Source organism: Polyodon spathula, chromosome 12 (assembly GCF_017654505.1).
Source record: "Polyodon spathula isolate WHYD16114869_AA chromosome 12, ASM1765450v1, whole genome shotgun sequence".
Lineage (NCBI taxonomy): Eukaryota > Metazoa > Chordata > Actinopteri > Acipenseriformes > Polyodontidae > Polyodon > Polyodon spathula.
The window spans coordinates 39,336,005-39,353,852 of record NC_054545.1 but is presented as its reverse complement, the minus strand read 5'-3'; the positions used below and the strand labels follow the sequence as shown (position 1 = coordinate 39,353,852).

The window sequence follows — 17,848 nt, the reverse complement described above, 5'->3', positions numbered from 1 at the left end:
CATTGACCCCTGACAATGGTTAACTACATTTTAGAGCATATATCGCCAAGGCACCTTTATTATTGATAATTGATAGAGAAATGTTGCCAAGGTTAGCTACATTGAATGGAATTAAGCACACACACGTGTAAGGATTTTGAAACTCTTGATTCCCTGACCTTGTAGCTCTTTAGCTTGGCACATGGCCCCAAATACACCCATGTTTGAGTGACTGAATTTTCATAGCTCAGAGTGCAGCTGTGACCTCAGAGGGGTGATAAAACCTTTGTTTCTGCTTAATAAGCTGTTTTGAGCCTATGTACAAACCATAATCAAACCAATGAAAACTGGTTCTAAAACCTCTTACTTCCCTAACGTTTTAATTTCAATAATAAATTACTTTAAGAAATCAACCTGTTAAGAATCTGTCCAAATTCCAATGCCACTTATCCTGTGTAAAGATATTTACAATTTTAGTAATAGTAATCACTTGTTCTTGTGATTTTTAATAAGTTAATCAGCTATTTGTCTCTTATTGTAACTGAAATCATTATTTGAGCTTTTTTCAGCTTTGCGGTCCTCCTGTCCAAACTACACATGAACTTATAGTAAAGAAATTAATAATCATCACTAAATTCCTTAATTGCAAGGCAAAAATTACTGTATTTGATTATTAAAAATGACTTATTTTAAATAACTGCAAATAGTTATTCAGCTATTTTGAAGGGCTTCTAATAAACATCTAAGGCATCTTTAAATTCATTTTGTTTAGGATTAGATTCAGAGGATCCACTAAGCCACCCTCCCACTCATTGTGTGACCTCCAGGAGCAACTAATTTATCCTCCTTGGGTGTTTCTGTCCCACCCCAGCCTTGATGAAACACACTAGTGTGATGCATGTCCACCCCGGTGCTGATCTTTGACTCTCCGTCAGAAGAACATTAGTCTCTTGACAGCTGGTAGCTCACACAAGAATTAGAATGCCTTGTTGGGACTAAAGAAATTGCATTTATGATCCATGCAATGACACCCATGAAATTGGAACAGGGTTTGAATGGATATCGCATCGTTTAGTGACAAAGACCTCCCATGCAAGACCAGTCAGACACTGTGTTCTTCTCTAAGTAATGATATTTTAATTGCTTCCTCTTCTGTGTCAAAGCCGCTTCAGACTCTAGTCAGTGGTCTGTAGTCAGCAAGTTTACAAGGCACATGAAATCCTGTTCAAATGTCATCTTGTAAACTGCAAGTAATGAGATTTGAGGATCAGGTTTAGTCGAGTTTCTGGATTTCTCCACCATATCAGCTCAGGATAAGAGTGCTAGCACATTTTAACCATCATGTCTTCAGGGTGTTTTGGATACAGATCTTAATAGTGTAGAATTTTAACAATTATTATTCCTAAATGTTTAACAGTTGTCAAAGGATGTGTAAATATAGGTTTTAGCCTTAGTGTTTACATAGTAGTAAGTGTACAGTATAGGCATACTTCTTCAAAATCTTTTTTAATATACAATGAAATGCTGTACACATTCAAACTTATACACAAATACAACTAAGTCATTATAAATGATGGCTTTTCTGACTAGTTACAAACATTCCCCTATATGGTAGTAGTAGCTAACGAAATAATACTGCCGATGTTACCCATTTTGCACTTCTGTTAGCTACATAGGTCTCAAATGTGCAGTTTTGAAAGAAACACATGTTGTAACAAACATGTATTTTCATTTTATAACCGACATCTGGTACTACACGAAGTTTACAGTTTGCTTGCCTTCCAGGAATCTGTTACTGCCTTGCCTTGTAGCTCATTTCACCCCTGCAGTGTCTTCTGAATCAAAACATGTTATTGAGAAGAAAAAAGCCAGCAAATAGAGCAAATAGAGATTTTTTTTATAACCTTGTGTAGTTTAAATGAAAATCCATGTTTGCTAAAACAAGTGTTTCTTTCAAAACTCCACATTTGAGACCTATAGAATGAATGTTAAATACTGAAAAATTGTATGGAATTATTTAACTTTGAATGTTTTTAATAATAAAACTGAAATGTTTAGGAAATCAACATTCTTAGCCTAAGATCATACAGGTACGGGCTGAAAATGGAAATCGAAAAATGAAATTCAAAATTAATTGCATGCAGTACCAAATGTTGAAACATTCAGAAATGAATAATCAAGAATATGAATCTTTTTGTAACTACTAAACTTAAAAAAAAAAAAGAAGAAGATTAGTACTCTCTTCCCCAGAGTCTGTTTTCACCCTTATCTGTCATCTGGGAAAGTAACTTTATGTGCTTTCAATTATGAGCTTAACTTTGCATGGATGTGTCATGTTATACCTAGAAAGTCTGATTACGTGGCACTGTAGAACACACAGATGAAATGCAGAGTTAAAATTCAATAAGGCCCTAATTGCAACATAGAGCTTCGCTTCAAGGCTCTGCAAACGAGTGGCCCTCAATCCAGTGATCAGTCAATTAGAACATGTTTACATGGCATCAAGTAAGTTAATTACTGTGTAATGGGATCCTTCACAATCAGATCAGGAAAATTCAAATGTAGTGATTACATGGCAAACACATTTCAAAATCTGATTTCATTCCCCGTTTATGTGAAAGCTTGTGTCATCAGACCTGCAAAAAAGACCTGGTGTTTTTTCACTTCTATGCATGGGTCTCAAACGTGAAGGCATAAGCCAAATAATGGATCTTCTTGTCTTAGGAACATATTTTCCAAACATTGAATGCAGTCGATAATCTACACCATTATTTTAAAGGAGAAAAAACATGCTCTCTTTTTTAAACGAAGTAATATAATTCAAGGGATCATAAGCAAGCTTATTTATAATCTGATCATTTGTATATTACAATAAAAACTAAAACTAAAAAAAAATCTACATTTGATAAGTTTTGCTTCTGAATTATCTGTCTGAAGTCCTGGATGATGACACACAACCCCCATGGAACACCACCTCTCTCCCCCCAGAAGAAGCAGCCCACCCAGGATATCTGCAGAGCTGTCCTACCTTTGCAGAGGGAATCGGAGGTCAGTGTACAACTCTCCGCCTCGTACTCATCGTCCTCACAGATGGTACAGGGCAGGCAAGGGTCCATGCTGCTCTCCTGGTCGGAATAGGTCCCCTCTGGGCAGGGCTCACACACAGTGTCCATCTCCTCGGTGCACTCTGTCCACACCCCATGTCCGAGTGGGCACAGTGTACAGGCCTGGCAGTCCCCAGTCACTTTGTCCATGTAGTAGTTGTAGTCGCACACACAGATTGCGTCTGCGCTTTCAGTGCATGGTGCTTTCATGCGCAGGAGGCCTTTACACTGAGTGCAAGGCCTGCAGGTCTCTGTGGCGCTGTAGTTCTCTGAGAAGGTCTCACCTGCATGGCACAAACAATGGTAATCAATTGGAGCCATCAGACAGTGAAACCTCGCTATGAAGGCCAGTCAAGGGACCAACAAATTGCGGACTTAATAAGAGCAGGGGTGGCCTTACTACTAAACGAAAGAATTTCTATAGTAACATAAAATAACTGTTGCCGGACAGAGCCACCCATCTTGCAGATGCTACTGTGTCTTTAAATACTAGCAGACTAGATCACTTGCGCACGCTGGGTGGAAAAAATATCTTGGAATCACATGACAGCTGTGTTACGTCTTGACACTACAGTTAACCAATCTGAAAGTTGAAGGAAGACTGAAACGTAAAAAATTCACCGCTAAAAAAAAATTAACCAATTTATTTTCGGGAAAAAAAAAATAGTGACAGTGAATGTGGAAATTATCAAACCGAAATGGATGATGAAAAAAGAAAAAGAAAAATGTAGAAAATGAAAAAACAGAAACCTGATATAGTTACCGAAGAGCAACTTGCAGAAAGTGGATTGAAAGATCCTCAAGAGGGGCCAGTGCAGAAGTGGGGAAACAATGGAAATGGCTTTTTTTAGAGCAAGGAGGTGATTATATATTTAAGGTACGGCATTTTAAGTTGTCCCGGCTATAATGTTCTGCCACGCAGCTATACAGAATTTCTAGGGAGAACCCTGAATACAGTGCACATGTACTGTGGTAAAATTTTCAAAGGACAGGGCGCTACCCCCTGTGCTATTCAAAGGCTTTTCGACAACAATGAAACAGCCACCTAAAACTTAAAGGCATGAGTCATGACCCCTGAGTGATCTGCAGTTTGTGTACAGATATTCCTGGAGTAGTGGATAACCATGGGCTAAATATGTTTGTTTTTATTTTAAAAGCACCAATATACTCTTGAACTCTTGAGTTGCAACAACTCGTTCTCAAGAGTGTCCCACATACATCAGATGTGCAGAAAAACATCTGTGCACACAACAAACATAAACAAAGAGAAAAAAAAAAACATTGAGCAACAATGGGAGCAGAAGCAGGAATCAATATCCGTGACAACTAACATATCAGCAATATGTTGACGCTTTTAGCAGGGGGTTCTCATTTTTTGTCCAGGACCCTTTCTTCCGTTGTTTCCTTGTGATCAGGGTCAGTATTGATAAAGCAGAGACGCATTGCAGTCCTGGGACTGTCCCTGTAAGTTTTGTGCTGTGAATGCAGCCGCGGGTATATAGGGTTCCACAATGCCAGAGGTATAGATTACTGGCATTTGCATTGACGCTTATAATGTAGTCTTTGGAGCCTCGCCACATTGACGTTTCCACACATCTGGCTGTCAGCTACTGCTCTGTGAGCTGGAAAGACCTGTTTCAAAGTTCCGTTGTTAACATCTTTAAAGTTCAAGTCTATACATATTTTTTTTCCCAACAGAAATATGCACCTTTTTCCCTGCTGATATTGTGTTAGCTAACTCCACCTAACAGGTGTGTACAGCTAGCCTGGTTTGTCACGCAATATTACTAGATACCAACATGCACAATGATTGGATCATTTGCGCTACCAAAAGTGAACACATTTTTAAATGTATTGCCAATCTAGCAAGGGAATTCAAATGTAAATTACAGTAGAATATTGCATTACACAGAAGTGTGGAATGTACATCTATATCAAGAATATGAACTTTCAACTTGTCCTCCTAATCTAAATAAATGCAGCAAGTGGAGCTTAAAGGTCACATTATTTCAATGGAATTAGGAAGTTTGTTCAGGGCCTGGCATTTAGAACTCTGAACAAGCTCACAGCTGCTCAAAGGTAAAGGCAGATTTTGAGAAAAATGAAAATAACTCAATATTGGAGTGGCAGCAGAGCCCAAAGCCACTCAGAATGATTGCAAATAACACCATACCTCTTCTACAGGAAGACTTAGAGCTGTATTCTGATCACAGAGCAAATGTGAGTGCAAGCGCGAACAGTGCTTGTCCCAAAATTTTCAGCTCATAAATGGAGCGAAGAAATAAATAATAAAAAAGGCACTGAAATGGTATTCTGAAGACATGTCTTGTGCTATTATAGAGCACCTGCCCCATCGCCACGGGTCGGCATACATTTCGGGGCGTGGTATCATTGGGTGCTTCACAAAACTGGCCTTTTATGGGAGAGTGGCAAAAAGAAAGCCATTGTTGAAAAAAACTCACATCAAATCTCAGCTAGAGTTTGCCAGAAGGCATGTGGGAGACTCTGAGACCAAGTGGAAGAAGATTCTATGGTCGGATGAGACCAAAACAGAGCTTTTTGGCCTCAACGCTATGCATTATGTTTGGTGCAAGCCTAACACCACACATCATCCTGAGAACACCATCCCTACCGTGAAGCATGGTGGTGGCAGCATCATGCTATGGGGATGCTTCTCTGCATCAGGGCCTGGAAAGCTTGTGAAGATAGAGGGCAAAATGGATGCAGCAAAGTACAGAGAAATCCTGGAGGAAAACCTGTTGAAGTCTGCAAGAGACCTGGGACTTGGGAGAAGATTCATCATCCAGCAGGACAATGACCCCAAACATACAGCCAAAGCCACAATGGAGTGGCTTAAAAACAAAAAGGTCAATGTCCTGGAGTGGCCCAGTCAAAGTCCGGACCTCAATCCAATTGAGAATATGTGGAAAGAGTTGAAAATTGCTGTTCACCAAAGGTCCCCATCCAACTTGACAAGCTTGAGCAATTTTGCAAAGAAGAATGGGCAAAAATTGCAGTGTCCAGATGTGCAGAGCTGGTAGAGACTTATGCAAATAGACTCATGGCTGTAATTGCTGCCAAAGGTGCCTCTACCAAATATTGACTCAAGGGAGTGAATACTTATGCAATCAATTATTTTCTGTTTTGTATTTGTAATTAATTTAGAAAAATTTGTAGATTTTATTTTTCACTTTGACATTATGGACTTTTTTTGTGTTGATCAGTGGCAAAAACTCTTATGAAGCATTAAAAATCCATGTTGTGCACAATAAAATGTGGAAAAGTCCAAGGGGGGGGGGGGGCAATACTTTTGAGAGCCACTGTAAAAAGCAAAGTAGCAAAGAAAAGTAAAAGGAAAGAAAAAAATAAGATGAAAAAAACAACAAAATGTAAGAAACTAACAATATTATTCGTAAATTAATAATAAACAAATATATTGATAAAAAAAAAAAAAAAATCCTCTTTTGCAGATACCATGCAGTACTACGTTTATTATCACAAGGACTGAAGCAATTTAGTTTCATGCTAATTATTACAATTGAAAATTATTACGAAGAGTATATGGAGAGCAGCATAACAGGAGTCCACTTCTGTATTTGTAGGTGTATGTCAGTCCTCCTATTCCTGGTTGTTGCTAGTGCAGTGTGTGCGTGCGTGTATCATGTGCAACTTTAAACGAATTAACTGCTATGTAAACGTGACACAATGTATTTGCTTTGTTTCCGTGATTGAAATAAGTCACTACAATCGGTAGACCTGAAACAAGATATCGGTTTGTTTGCCTGATAATGTATGAGCTTTGGTGGGGGTAGTGGGGTCGGTTGGACTTTGTGAAACATTCCATGGAATTTTAAGCCCTGGTTATAAACTGTCATACGTTACAAGCTTAGAGGGAACGTGATGCAGCATTTCATGCCCTGCTAGAAAATAAATCAGCTGCTGCTACTGGTAGACAGATCAGGGAGGGTAGTAAGTATTTTACACTTTACATGTGGTAATGTCAATGCCATGAAATAATGTACCATGTATAATTATTATAAATAATAAATTATTGCCCTCAGAATAGAGCCCTTAGTCTGAAACAGCTATACCATTTTTAAAATGTTGGTTCATAATAGCCCTCGTATTCAAGAGCGTGCCACAGTTTCAGTGTGTTGTCGTGCTGGTAATGCTGTTGTCTGCTAATGGTTCTGCTCTGGGTTTCTACAGGGTAATAAACTGGGATTTAAATGGGATCCCAATGGGAATCTTCAAACGTTACTGTAAGAGTGATGCTTTGTAGCTTGACCTCACAATCGGAATCTAAACACAACACAAACTCAGCAATAAGAAACACAGTCCTGACCAAGCTACGTTCCTTGGTAGTCGTATACCGTATAATACTTCACGGAATCTGGTCTCCCCTGAGAAACCACTCGTGGTTATTGAGCCTGTTGGTAAGCAAAGGACGCATTGAAGTTTCTTGCACATTCAAATTGGACGGGGAATTATTGGATTTCATTTAATTACCCTGACAATGATTCTTATAAAAGGCTGTTGCTAATACAGGATAATCGAAACGTTTTAACGATTTCATATCTGTACCCTGGGAATCGCTAGATTTGTAGCTAGTTAATTTTGACAACAAATCTTGCCAAGTCAGCCGTTAAAGTCAGTAGATTTGGCAAGAAATTTGCTAAATTGGCAACACTGGTTGAAGGCGCTGAAAAAAAAAATTGATTTCCACACGGCTTATTATCGCCTTGACACAACAAGGAAAAGAGATTGCTTCAATCGGTGCCCAGTTTGCTGTGCACGATTATATGATGACTAACCTACACGTTAGATACCAGTTTTTTATTTTTTTATTTATTTTGGTTGCCAATTGTTTTTATCATTTTCTCCCAATTTGGAAGAGCCAATGATTTTTATGCGCAAATCACCGCTACCACCCCCGCACTGACTCGGGAGCGGTGAAGACAAAAACACGCTTTCCTCCGAGGCCTGTGCCATCAGCTGGCTGCTTCTTTTCACACTAACCATTGCCCTGTCCCCTGAATCAAAGCTGTTTCAAACTTAATAAATCCAATGACTTTATCTCATGAAATCAACTAAATGCCATGTATACCAGAATGTTTTGCAATTTCAGAAAGAAAACTCCACACATGGGTGCAACAATTTCTTGGAACATATTTATCATTCCAACAGGCTTGCAAAGCATTCAGCAGTAGTGCCAATTGCTACAGTGTTGACACCAAAAACAATTAGCAGCTTGATTTACCAAAACCACTAGTCAATAAAAATGACAGGCAGGCAGCGTCAGCAGTACAGCACAAACATGCAAATTCAAAGTCATTTCACATGCGAGTCAGATTTCACTCCACAGGATTTTCAGATGGCACTGTCACATCAATATCAGGGTCTGCTATTTCTATATACATGTATCTAATATATAGTAGACCCTGATATTGATGCGATACAGCCATCAGAAATGTCTTTGAATCAGATAGTTTGTATCAGATGGAAGTAACATCACGCTAAAATTAGTCGAATGAAACCTGCTGAATAATGTTACAATAACATTGAATAACATACCGCTTTGTAGTTTTCCATATACTTAACGAAAAACTGACATGAAATACTGTACTACTGTCATGGCGTCTGGTGGGGCTAAATCAAGCAGACATCATGTGTAATGTACATGTCAATATAAACCGACGAAGACACCAAATTCAGAACATTTATGATAATCAATTGAGACCAAAGTATTTAAGCATTTTCCTATTAGGGGTACAGATTAATTCATAAAATACATTGCTACTTTATGACCCCAGTTATTTTCCAGTTTTATGATTCTATTCACTCAAACTTGCAGACAAACTTCTGCATTAGGATCATTGTGACAGTTACCCTTAGCCTGCTGGTCATTTATAAGATAATTACAGGGCTCTGGAAGCAGGGAGCAAGGGGAGTGGTAAATAATACAAGCTTGGGACTCTGTGGGATTCAGATCTAAGCAGTACAAATCCAGCTATCAATACTGCATGTGCTTATGGAATTAGGTTTGGATATAATAGGAAACGCACTAAATTATGCAGCATGCACATTTCAGAAAGTGGCACACTGATGAGAATGTATCTTGCTTGTCAAGCTCAGACTTACAGGCTGTGGTGATAATATGATCTCTGCAAATGGGTCCTAGTAAATATAATTTACAGTTCAAGCCATCGGCTTTGTGAAGTCCTGTTTTAGGCACCATTTTTATTCCAATTTGGTAAACACAGTAAATAGATTTACAAAGGCAAATCCCATCTACAGGTGCACACTGCCTTTTTTATTTTGTGGTTTTACTTGTTCACCGGACCCAAGACATTCTAACTGAAATCAATGGAAATGAAACAGCAACACTGAGGTACAGTACAGAGCTCAATGGAAGAAGGAATTATTATTAGGTGTTGCTAGGATTCAGTTCAAAGCAAGATATACTAGAGAGGTCTTGCTTTGCCAAGTATCACCAAGGAAGTTGGAGAGTAAACTTAAAAGCAGCTCCCATAGTTCAATCTATTCAGTCACACTGCATCCCAGTCCCTCAGCCCTATACACTGGGCCACACTTCCTCCCTTTCATTCCATCATTTCTAATCGCAAAGCCCCACCACTTTACTGTCTATCAGCTCTATTAACTCAGTCCTGTAGTTCTAATCACAAGGCACATTACTTCACTTCCTCCCTGTTCCTCAACTCTATTCACAAGGCTCCCTCTATCCCTGTCCCATTATGTCTGCTCACCCCAGTTGGTCCCCAGATACAGGCCCGGCCCTCATGTCCATTTCATGACTAATTGAAAGTATTAATCTATCTGACACCCCACAGCCTTCCCTCTCTCTCTCTCTCTCTCTCTCTCTCTCTCTCTCTCTCTCTCTCTCTCTCTCTCTCTCTCTCTCTCTCTCTCTCTGGGGCAGCGAAGGCTGCAGGCCATGGGATCTAGCTGATATATCTAGCTGCATTGAATGTTCACAATATGCCTTTTCCTGTTGCCATTACCATAATGCTTCCATCAATAATTCATGTCACTGCATTAATAAAGTCCACTCCTGGCATTATACTATATTTTATGATCAACACATTATGGGTTAGTGCTTAATAGGATGTCAATGACTGTATTTTATTGTATTTTCTTGTCCTCTCAGCCTCTAACTAATATTGAGAGATCATCATAATACCATTAAGAAACTCTACCTTTGTTAATGTTACATGTGCGCTCCACTTATAATGGGCTCCAAGGGACAATGTAAATCAGCACTTACATTGTCCCTTGTATGTAACTGCTTATAAATATAAACAATACCAGAAAGCTCAACTGTCACTGAACGGGAGTTTATTATTTGTACAAAACACACCCCTGTGAGCCGTACAATGGAATAAGAAGCACCATTTTACGAATTTATATTTTTTTCTAAATGTAATTACAATTTTATACATTTAAACTGTACAATGGCCAACAAAAACATAAATAAAAGTAAACGGCAACTATTTTCCCTGCCTGATGTCACAAATACCGCCACGACTGTCATTTATTGTTCCGCATGTACCTTATTTACACCAAATATCAATCTGTGATAAAACTGTAAGTATTAAATGGTACTGTATGTATTAAACTGTATGTATTAAACACAAAAGACCTGCCTGTGGAACAGGAAAACTATGTATTAAATGGTATATACTTTATGAACAAACACTGTTCAGTTGTCCCAATGCAGAAGAACACTGCCTGGTACTGTCCAGACCATGGTCAATTAGCGTTGACCAAGGTAATAGTTCACAAGGTAACAAAGTTAAATATCTGCATGGCCATGGTCGCAATAAAGAGTCAACCAGTGTGCCTTGGTTCATAGCATTGTTGCATAGGCAGTGTGCTCTAAAAAGGGTGTTCCACCATGCCTTTTTTTCTGGCGCTATGCCCCTTCAGTGGTTCCTTCCTATAACCATAGGTTAATAATTCCTAACTGTCACTGGCTTATAATCAAATATCTGAACTGCTCACCCACCATTAATAGAGTGATCACGGCGATGAGTGCTGCTCACACAGAGCTCACACAGGAACTAGAAGTCAAAAATTGCACCTTTTTGAATGCGCCAGGATTACGAGAGGGAACGATAATAAATCCATCTTTACAGTCTTTTTAACATGAGCTGTTTGCAATCTGGCTTGATTGTATTCTCCATCTGTGTGAATAAACTGAAGTGGATGTGGGTCTCAGAAGTAACATGCACTTTATCAATTAGGACTTATGAGTATTAAATCAAAAGCAGACAGCCCATGTTTAATTCAGGATTGAAAGGGTAACTGCTGAGAAAGTGAATCCAAAAAGGACACTTCTCTGTGTACCAAGCCTATCCCTAACAATCACTAGACAGGCAAAACAGGCATACCAGAGCGTGTGAACCAGCTGAGCTACTGTGAGTTATAGTGGTTTTACAAAACCATGGTATTCAAAAGCCATAACCACTGGATACCAGACAGCCAAGATATTACACCCTTGAAAACTTGGATCTAACTATATAAGGCTTATATATGAAAAAGATGTCAGAGTTGATGCATCAGAAATTGTCTCAGGATCTCGACACTGCAAACCGTTATGACGAGATCTTAAGATAATTTGTTTGGAGATCTTGCTAAAATGTTTTGAAATATCGAGCTCCTGAGAATTTCTTGAATGAGCCAACATACAAAAGCAAACCAACAAATCTACTGCCAGTGTTTGCGTGAGATCCAGGACTGAATGGCAGGCAGTGAAGCATTGAGGTGCACTCCCACTTGTTTGCAGATAGGACAGGAAGCTCTCGTGATGCTTGCTTGTTGCATTTCTGTGGCAGTACTAAATTAAGTAAGTCAAGCCTTACCATTACCTCACTGTGGAGAATAGGACCTTTTGCTCCTAAACTTTCACAACAAAATGCGTGCAAAGACCTTTGATCTGGTCCATTGTTTCATAGGCGAAGTAGATTGGAGTAAAATAGAGAAAACACCCACAGAAGAAGGATGGTTATTCTTCAAAAATGTAGTACTAGAGGCGCAAAACAATTATATCCCTAAAGTAGACAAATCTAAATGTAAAACTAAATTGCCAAAATGGTTTAATAGATCAATTAAAAAAAAAAATTCAGCGAAAAAAGGCACTTTACAGAGCATTAAAAAAGGACCAAAAAGAAAGTACGCAGAAAGAGTACACAGAACTGCAAACGCAAGTCAAAAAGGAAGTTAGAAAGGCCAAGAGAGAAATAGAAATAAACATTGCTAAGGGAGCTAAAACCAATTCCAAAATGTTTTTCCAATATTACAACAGCAAGAGAACATTCAAAGAGGAGATTAAATGTTTAAGAGATACAAATGGCAAAATCGTAGAGGAAGAAAAAAAAATAGCAAATATGTTAAATGATTACTTTTCACAAGTTTTTACAAAGGAAGATACTGACAACATGCCCCACATGTCATCCAGTTCCTATCCAGTTTTAAATAACTTTAGCATAACTGAGGCAGAAGTGTTAAAGGGACTAGGAGCTCTTAAAATAAACAAATCCCCTGGGCCGGATGAGATCCTCCCAGTAGTACTCAAAGAAATGAAAGAAGTAATTTACAAACCGCTAACCAAGATCATGCAGCAGTCTCTTGACACAGGGGTGGTACCGACAGACTGGAAAATTGCAAACGTAATACCGATCCACAAAAAGGGAAACAAAACTGAACCAGGTAACTACAGACCAGTAAGCCTGACTTCTATTATATGCAAACTTATGGAAACTATAATAAGATCCAAAATGGAAAATTACCTATATGGTAACAGGGTACTGGGAGACAGTCAACATGGTTTTAGGAAAGGGAGATCGTGCCTAACTAACTTGCTTGATTTTTTTGAGGATGCAACATCGATAATGGATAATTGCAAAGCATATGACATGGTTTATTTAGATTTCCAGAAAGCTTTTGACAAAGTCCCGCACAAAAGATTAATTCTCAAACTGAACGCAGTTGGGATTCAAGGAAACACATGTACATGGATTAGGGAGTGGTTAACATGTAGAAAACAGAAAGTACTGATTAGAGGAAAAACCTCAGAATGGAGTGTGGTAACCAGCGGTGTACCACAGGGATCAGTATTAGGTCCTCTGCTATTCCTAATCTACATTAATGATTTAGATTCTGGTATAGTAAGCAAACTTGTTAAATTTGCAGACGACACAAAAATAGGAGGAGTGGCAAACACTGTTGCAGCAGCAAAGGTCATTCAAAATGATCTAGACAAGATTCAGAACTGGGCAGACACATGGCAAATGACATTTAATAGAGAAAAGTGTAAGGTACTGCACGCAGGAAATAAAAATGTACATTATAAATATCATATGGGAGATATTGAAATTGGAGAAGGAATCTATGAAAAAGACCTAGGAGTTTTTGTTGACTCAGAAATGTCTTCATCTAGACAATGTGGGGAAGCTATAAAAAAGGCTAACAAGATGCTCGGATACATTGTGAAAAGTGTTGAATTTAAATCAAGGGAAGTAATGTTAAAACTGTACAATGCACTAGTAAGACCTCATCTTGAATATTGTGTTCAGTTCTGGTCACCTCGCTATAAAAAAGATATTGCTGCTCTAGAAAGAGTGCAAAGAAGAGCGACCAGAATTATTCCGGGCTTAAAAGGCATGTCATATGCAGACAGGCTAAAAAAATTGAATCTGTTCAGTCTTGAACAAAGAAGACTACGTGGCGACCTAATTCAAGCATTCAAAATTCTAAAAGGTATTGACAGTGTCGACCCAAGGGACTTTTTCAGCCTGAAAAAAGAAACAAGGACCAGGGGTCACAAATGGAGTTTAGAAAAAGGGGCATTCAGAACAGAAAATAGGAGACACTTTTTTACACAGAGAATTGTGAGGGTCTGGAATCAACTCCCCAGTAATGTTGTTGAAGCTGACACCCTGGGATCCTTCAAGAAGCTACTTGATGAGATTTTGGGATCAATAAGCTACTAACAACCAAACGAGCAAGATGGGCCGAATGGCCTCCTCTCGTTTGTAAACTTTCTTATGTTCTTATGTTCTTATAACAGCAACATGCAATCAATAATGTCCAAAAGACGCTATCTGCCTGGTTTTATTGCCCCATGGCACCTCCTTGAAGTGAACAATCACAAACACCTTGGTAAAATGGTGTCACTTTATCCAGTTGTTAACACAACCATTGAGGGAAAGGTCTTTCTATATAAATATACCACCCAAAATGAACCCAAAGGTCTACAATACCCTCCAGCCACACTGCAATATGTTTACTCCAGGCTTCCTAAGGAAAGCAGGCCTCTTGACCAGTCTGTCTATTGTGTGTTTGTTTACATTCCCTAAAAGTGAAATTATTTGTTCAAAAATCAGATTTACAAACTGTATTTAACTGTGTTAGTTTACGTAACTAAGCTTATGTTGTTACCTTGTTAGCAGTACCAACACTATCTGTTATAAAGTGCACTCTAGGGATTTTAGTTTCATTATTTCAGACGGACTGGGGTTGTTCTAAGGAATGGTTTGATAAGGACTATTTTTTATAGTATATGTTATTCATTTAATAAAGCCTGTAGTTCATTCAACTGTCTTAGAGAAGGTTTATAATTTTTAAAGGACTGTTTAACCTATGAGAATCTTTATAAATCACATATCAGAAATCAACCAAATCACATTGAAGTATTTGCCAAAATTCCAGCACATCATATTCCATTGTTGTAAAATAAAAAAATAATAAAAAATCACACACATACCTGGTATGTATCAGAAAACATTACCGAAATTGCTATAATGTGAACAAGGTAAAAAACATTTTATCTTTTAATGCTACTTTGTCTGGCTGCACTTTTGATTTTAATAAATGTTCTCACCAAGGCACAACACCTGTACGCCTGCATGCATTAACTGTGGCAATTGATTCTGGATTTAACCATCTAGGACCAGAGAAGAGGTTATGTTATGTTTTACAAGAATATAAATATTTTTCTTTAGCTATATAATAAAGCTATTACTGAGTACAATCTTCATCAGTGTGATCTATATGAGTTAGTATGTCGTGTGTAGGGTGTCACTTATTATACATATGTAACTCGATGGGTATATAATATGAAATATATATATATATATATATATATATATATATATATATATATATATATATATATATATATATATATATAAAGTAGTTTCCATTTCCATTTGCTTTTCATATATGTTACTCTTGCATTGTGGATAGGGCATGGATAATACTTCAGCAGTATATTGTTACATGAGGAACCTCTCCCGCAGTCTGGGCTATAGCACACGCAGTAATGCAGTTAGCAGGGATAGGATCTCTTCTAGGTGGTTCCAAATTGACAATTTCCCACAGGCTATGCTACAGAGTAGCAAAGGTAATGGAATCAATCCAGAAATGCTGCCTTTTAATATGGTTACACAAAATAAAGGGTTCCTACACTGCAACAGTTGAAAGAAATATGAACCTACATATGCAAGCATTAAAAAGCTTCATTCTCAGCTCTCCAGCACCATAATCAGGAGAACTGAAGGACTGGGAGGGAAGCAGTGGGGCCCTAAGGTTCAGAGCTGAGGGACTGGGAGGGAAGCAGTGAGGCTTAGTGGTGAGAGCTGAGGGACTGGGAGAGATGTCTGAATGCGTCTCTGCTGAGGGAGTGTTTTCACTGCAAAGCCGGGTAACTCTATGCTGCTGCAAGGTCGTAGAGAGCAGCATCCATCAATAGGCTATATTTAGCTCTCGCTGCTCTCAAGTCTGGCGTTCCATTAATTGGTTTGATATGTATTTGTTTTCTGGTTAAGGTGCATTGCTGGCATAAGAGCTTGGGTTCCAAATAAGCAAAAAAATAATGTACCAGCAGGCCTCCCGTTTCAGAAACGTTGGAGGTTATGCAGAAAATAGTCATTCTATTCAGGGGGTTGCAGTATATAGGCAATTGAGGAGCTGTTCCACATCATTAAACCACTGTATCAATGACAGTGGAACTATACTGATAAAATAAAGGAAAGCTGTCCCAAAACTATACCACAAGATACTGAAGTCAGGCAGCAGTTTGGGGTGTGTACCACTCTTACTGCCTTCAAGATCTTTCTTTAAAAGGGAAGAATTTCCTTTTTTTTAACTGCATAAACATGTTGAAGTTAAACAAACTATAATATTATGGTTTGATAAATAGGTGTAATTACTCTTAATACTAATTGAAGTGGAAGATGTTCCAAGTTACTTATAATGATCTGGCATCTCAGCCGATTGAATTGAATAGAAAAGCAAGGGCTGGGCGCATACTGCCAAGCATACAGTTTAAAGATGAACATCATGCAATTCAGCTAAACTGCAAGCTCTCTAGTCGAGAGATAAGTACGGGTCTTGTTCTGAGGTCAGTATTATTAACTCAACAGCCGCTAGGAGGAGATTAATTCCATTCTCCACCTGCTTAATCAAAGCTTGTCCTCGAATGTAAACACAAGAGTGCTTCCACCTGGATCAGGGAGGGAATATCAACATGGGGCTCGTAACCATGACCACTCACCGTCCCCTAGGTTTCAGAGGCAGCATATATGCTATAGCTATAATAATGCAAAGAACACAGATATTGAATTTCCTGTTTCAACCACAGGGGTCAGGATTCTCCCCATAGGGTGCACTGTAATGAATTGATATCTCAGCTCATTGAATTGCAACGGAAGGTAAGGATTGGATGCAAACTATATGGTTCAAATACAAACGGCTTGCTATTTAAGCAGAGAGAAAGCTTTGTATTTGAGAGGTAAGTAGGTGTCTTATGCTGTTGTCAGTATTATTAAGTCATCAGCCTCTAGGAGGAAAACAGACTAATACAGACTTTTATAGAAACACTGGTAATATTCAAACAATTCTGGTATTTTTTGTTTGAGAGTGTGTGCAACTATTTAATCTCTTTTCAGATTGTAATACAGCATGTTAATTAGGTGCACTATTGAAGATTATTAAAAAAAAAAACAAAGAAACTTGGCTACATTCAAAGATCAGACAATGCACGTCTGAAGCAGTTTTCAAAGACATGTGTGAGTGTAGCGTGTGTCTGATCAAAACATTTCATGTGCAAGCTGTTACAAATCTGCATGATAACGATTCAAATCACACTGCCTTGTCCCCTGACATTGTTATGATGTTTGCAATCATTCGGAGTGATTTTGCTTTTGTTCTCGTTGCCTGTCATAGACATATTAGATCATTAGCTATTTAAGGCACCGCTTTGTGTTGCAAGCCAAACAAGAAGGAATCATGCTATAAGTGCCAGCAGCTCACTAGGCCGTGCTTACTTCGATACTTTGGTGAATAAAGCCTGTAACGTATGACAGCCAATTAGAATGGAAGAGCACCTCCTTACCTCAGGTGTCCTTTAACTTATCAAAAAATTATAGAAAATACATGTTTAGGTAATTGAGAACCACTCAGAAAGACTGCAAACACAGGAGTAAATCATAACGATTGCTCTACCTTATCTATTACAAAGATTAGTTACGTCAGAGCCATAAACTTAGATTTGATTCAGGCTTCTATATTGGAATATGCTGTCCCCTCACTCAGATAGCTGTCTTCATGGTTATAATATCTGCTTCTCTCTGTCCCCTCACTAAGAGAGCTGTATCCCTGGTAATAATATCTGTTATTTCTGTCCCCTCACTCAGAGAGCTGTCTCCATGGTGATAATTGAAGACAGCCATTCTTTGAGCATC

General features: G+C 38.5%; 1 protein-coding gene across 1 annotated transcript in view; it reads right to left on the bottom strand.

Moving 5' to 3' along the window:
• The window catches only part of LOC121323802 (tumor necrosis factor receptor superfamily member 16-like), a 50,011-nt gene that overhangs the window by 20,029 nt on the left and 12,134 nt on the right, over window positions 1-17,848 (bottom strand). Inside the window, exon 3 of the mRNA XM_041265019.1 lies at window positions 3,008-3,367. Within this exon, the coding sequence (XP_041120953.1) occupies window positions 3,008-3,367 (360 nt within the window). The remainder of the gene's footprint in view (window positions 1-3,007; window positions 3,368-17,848) is intronic.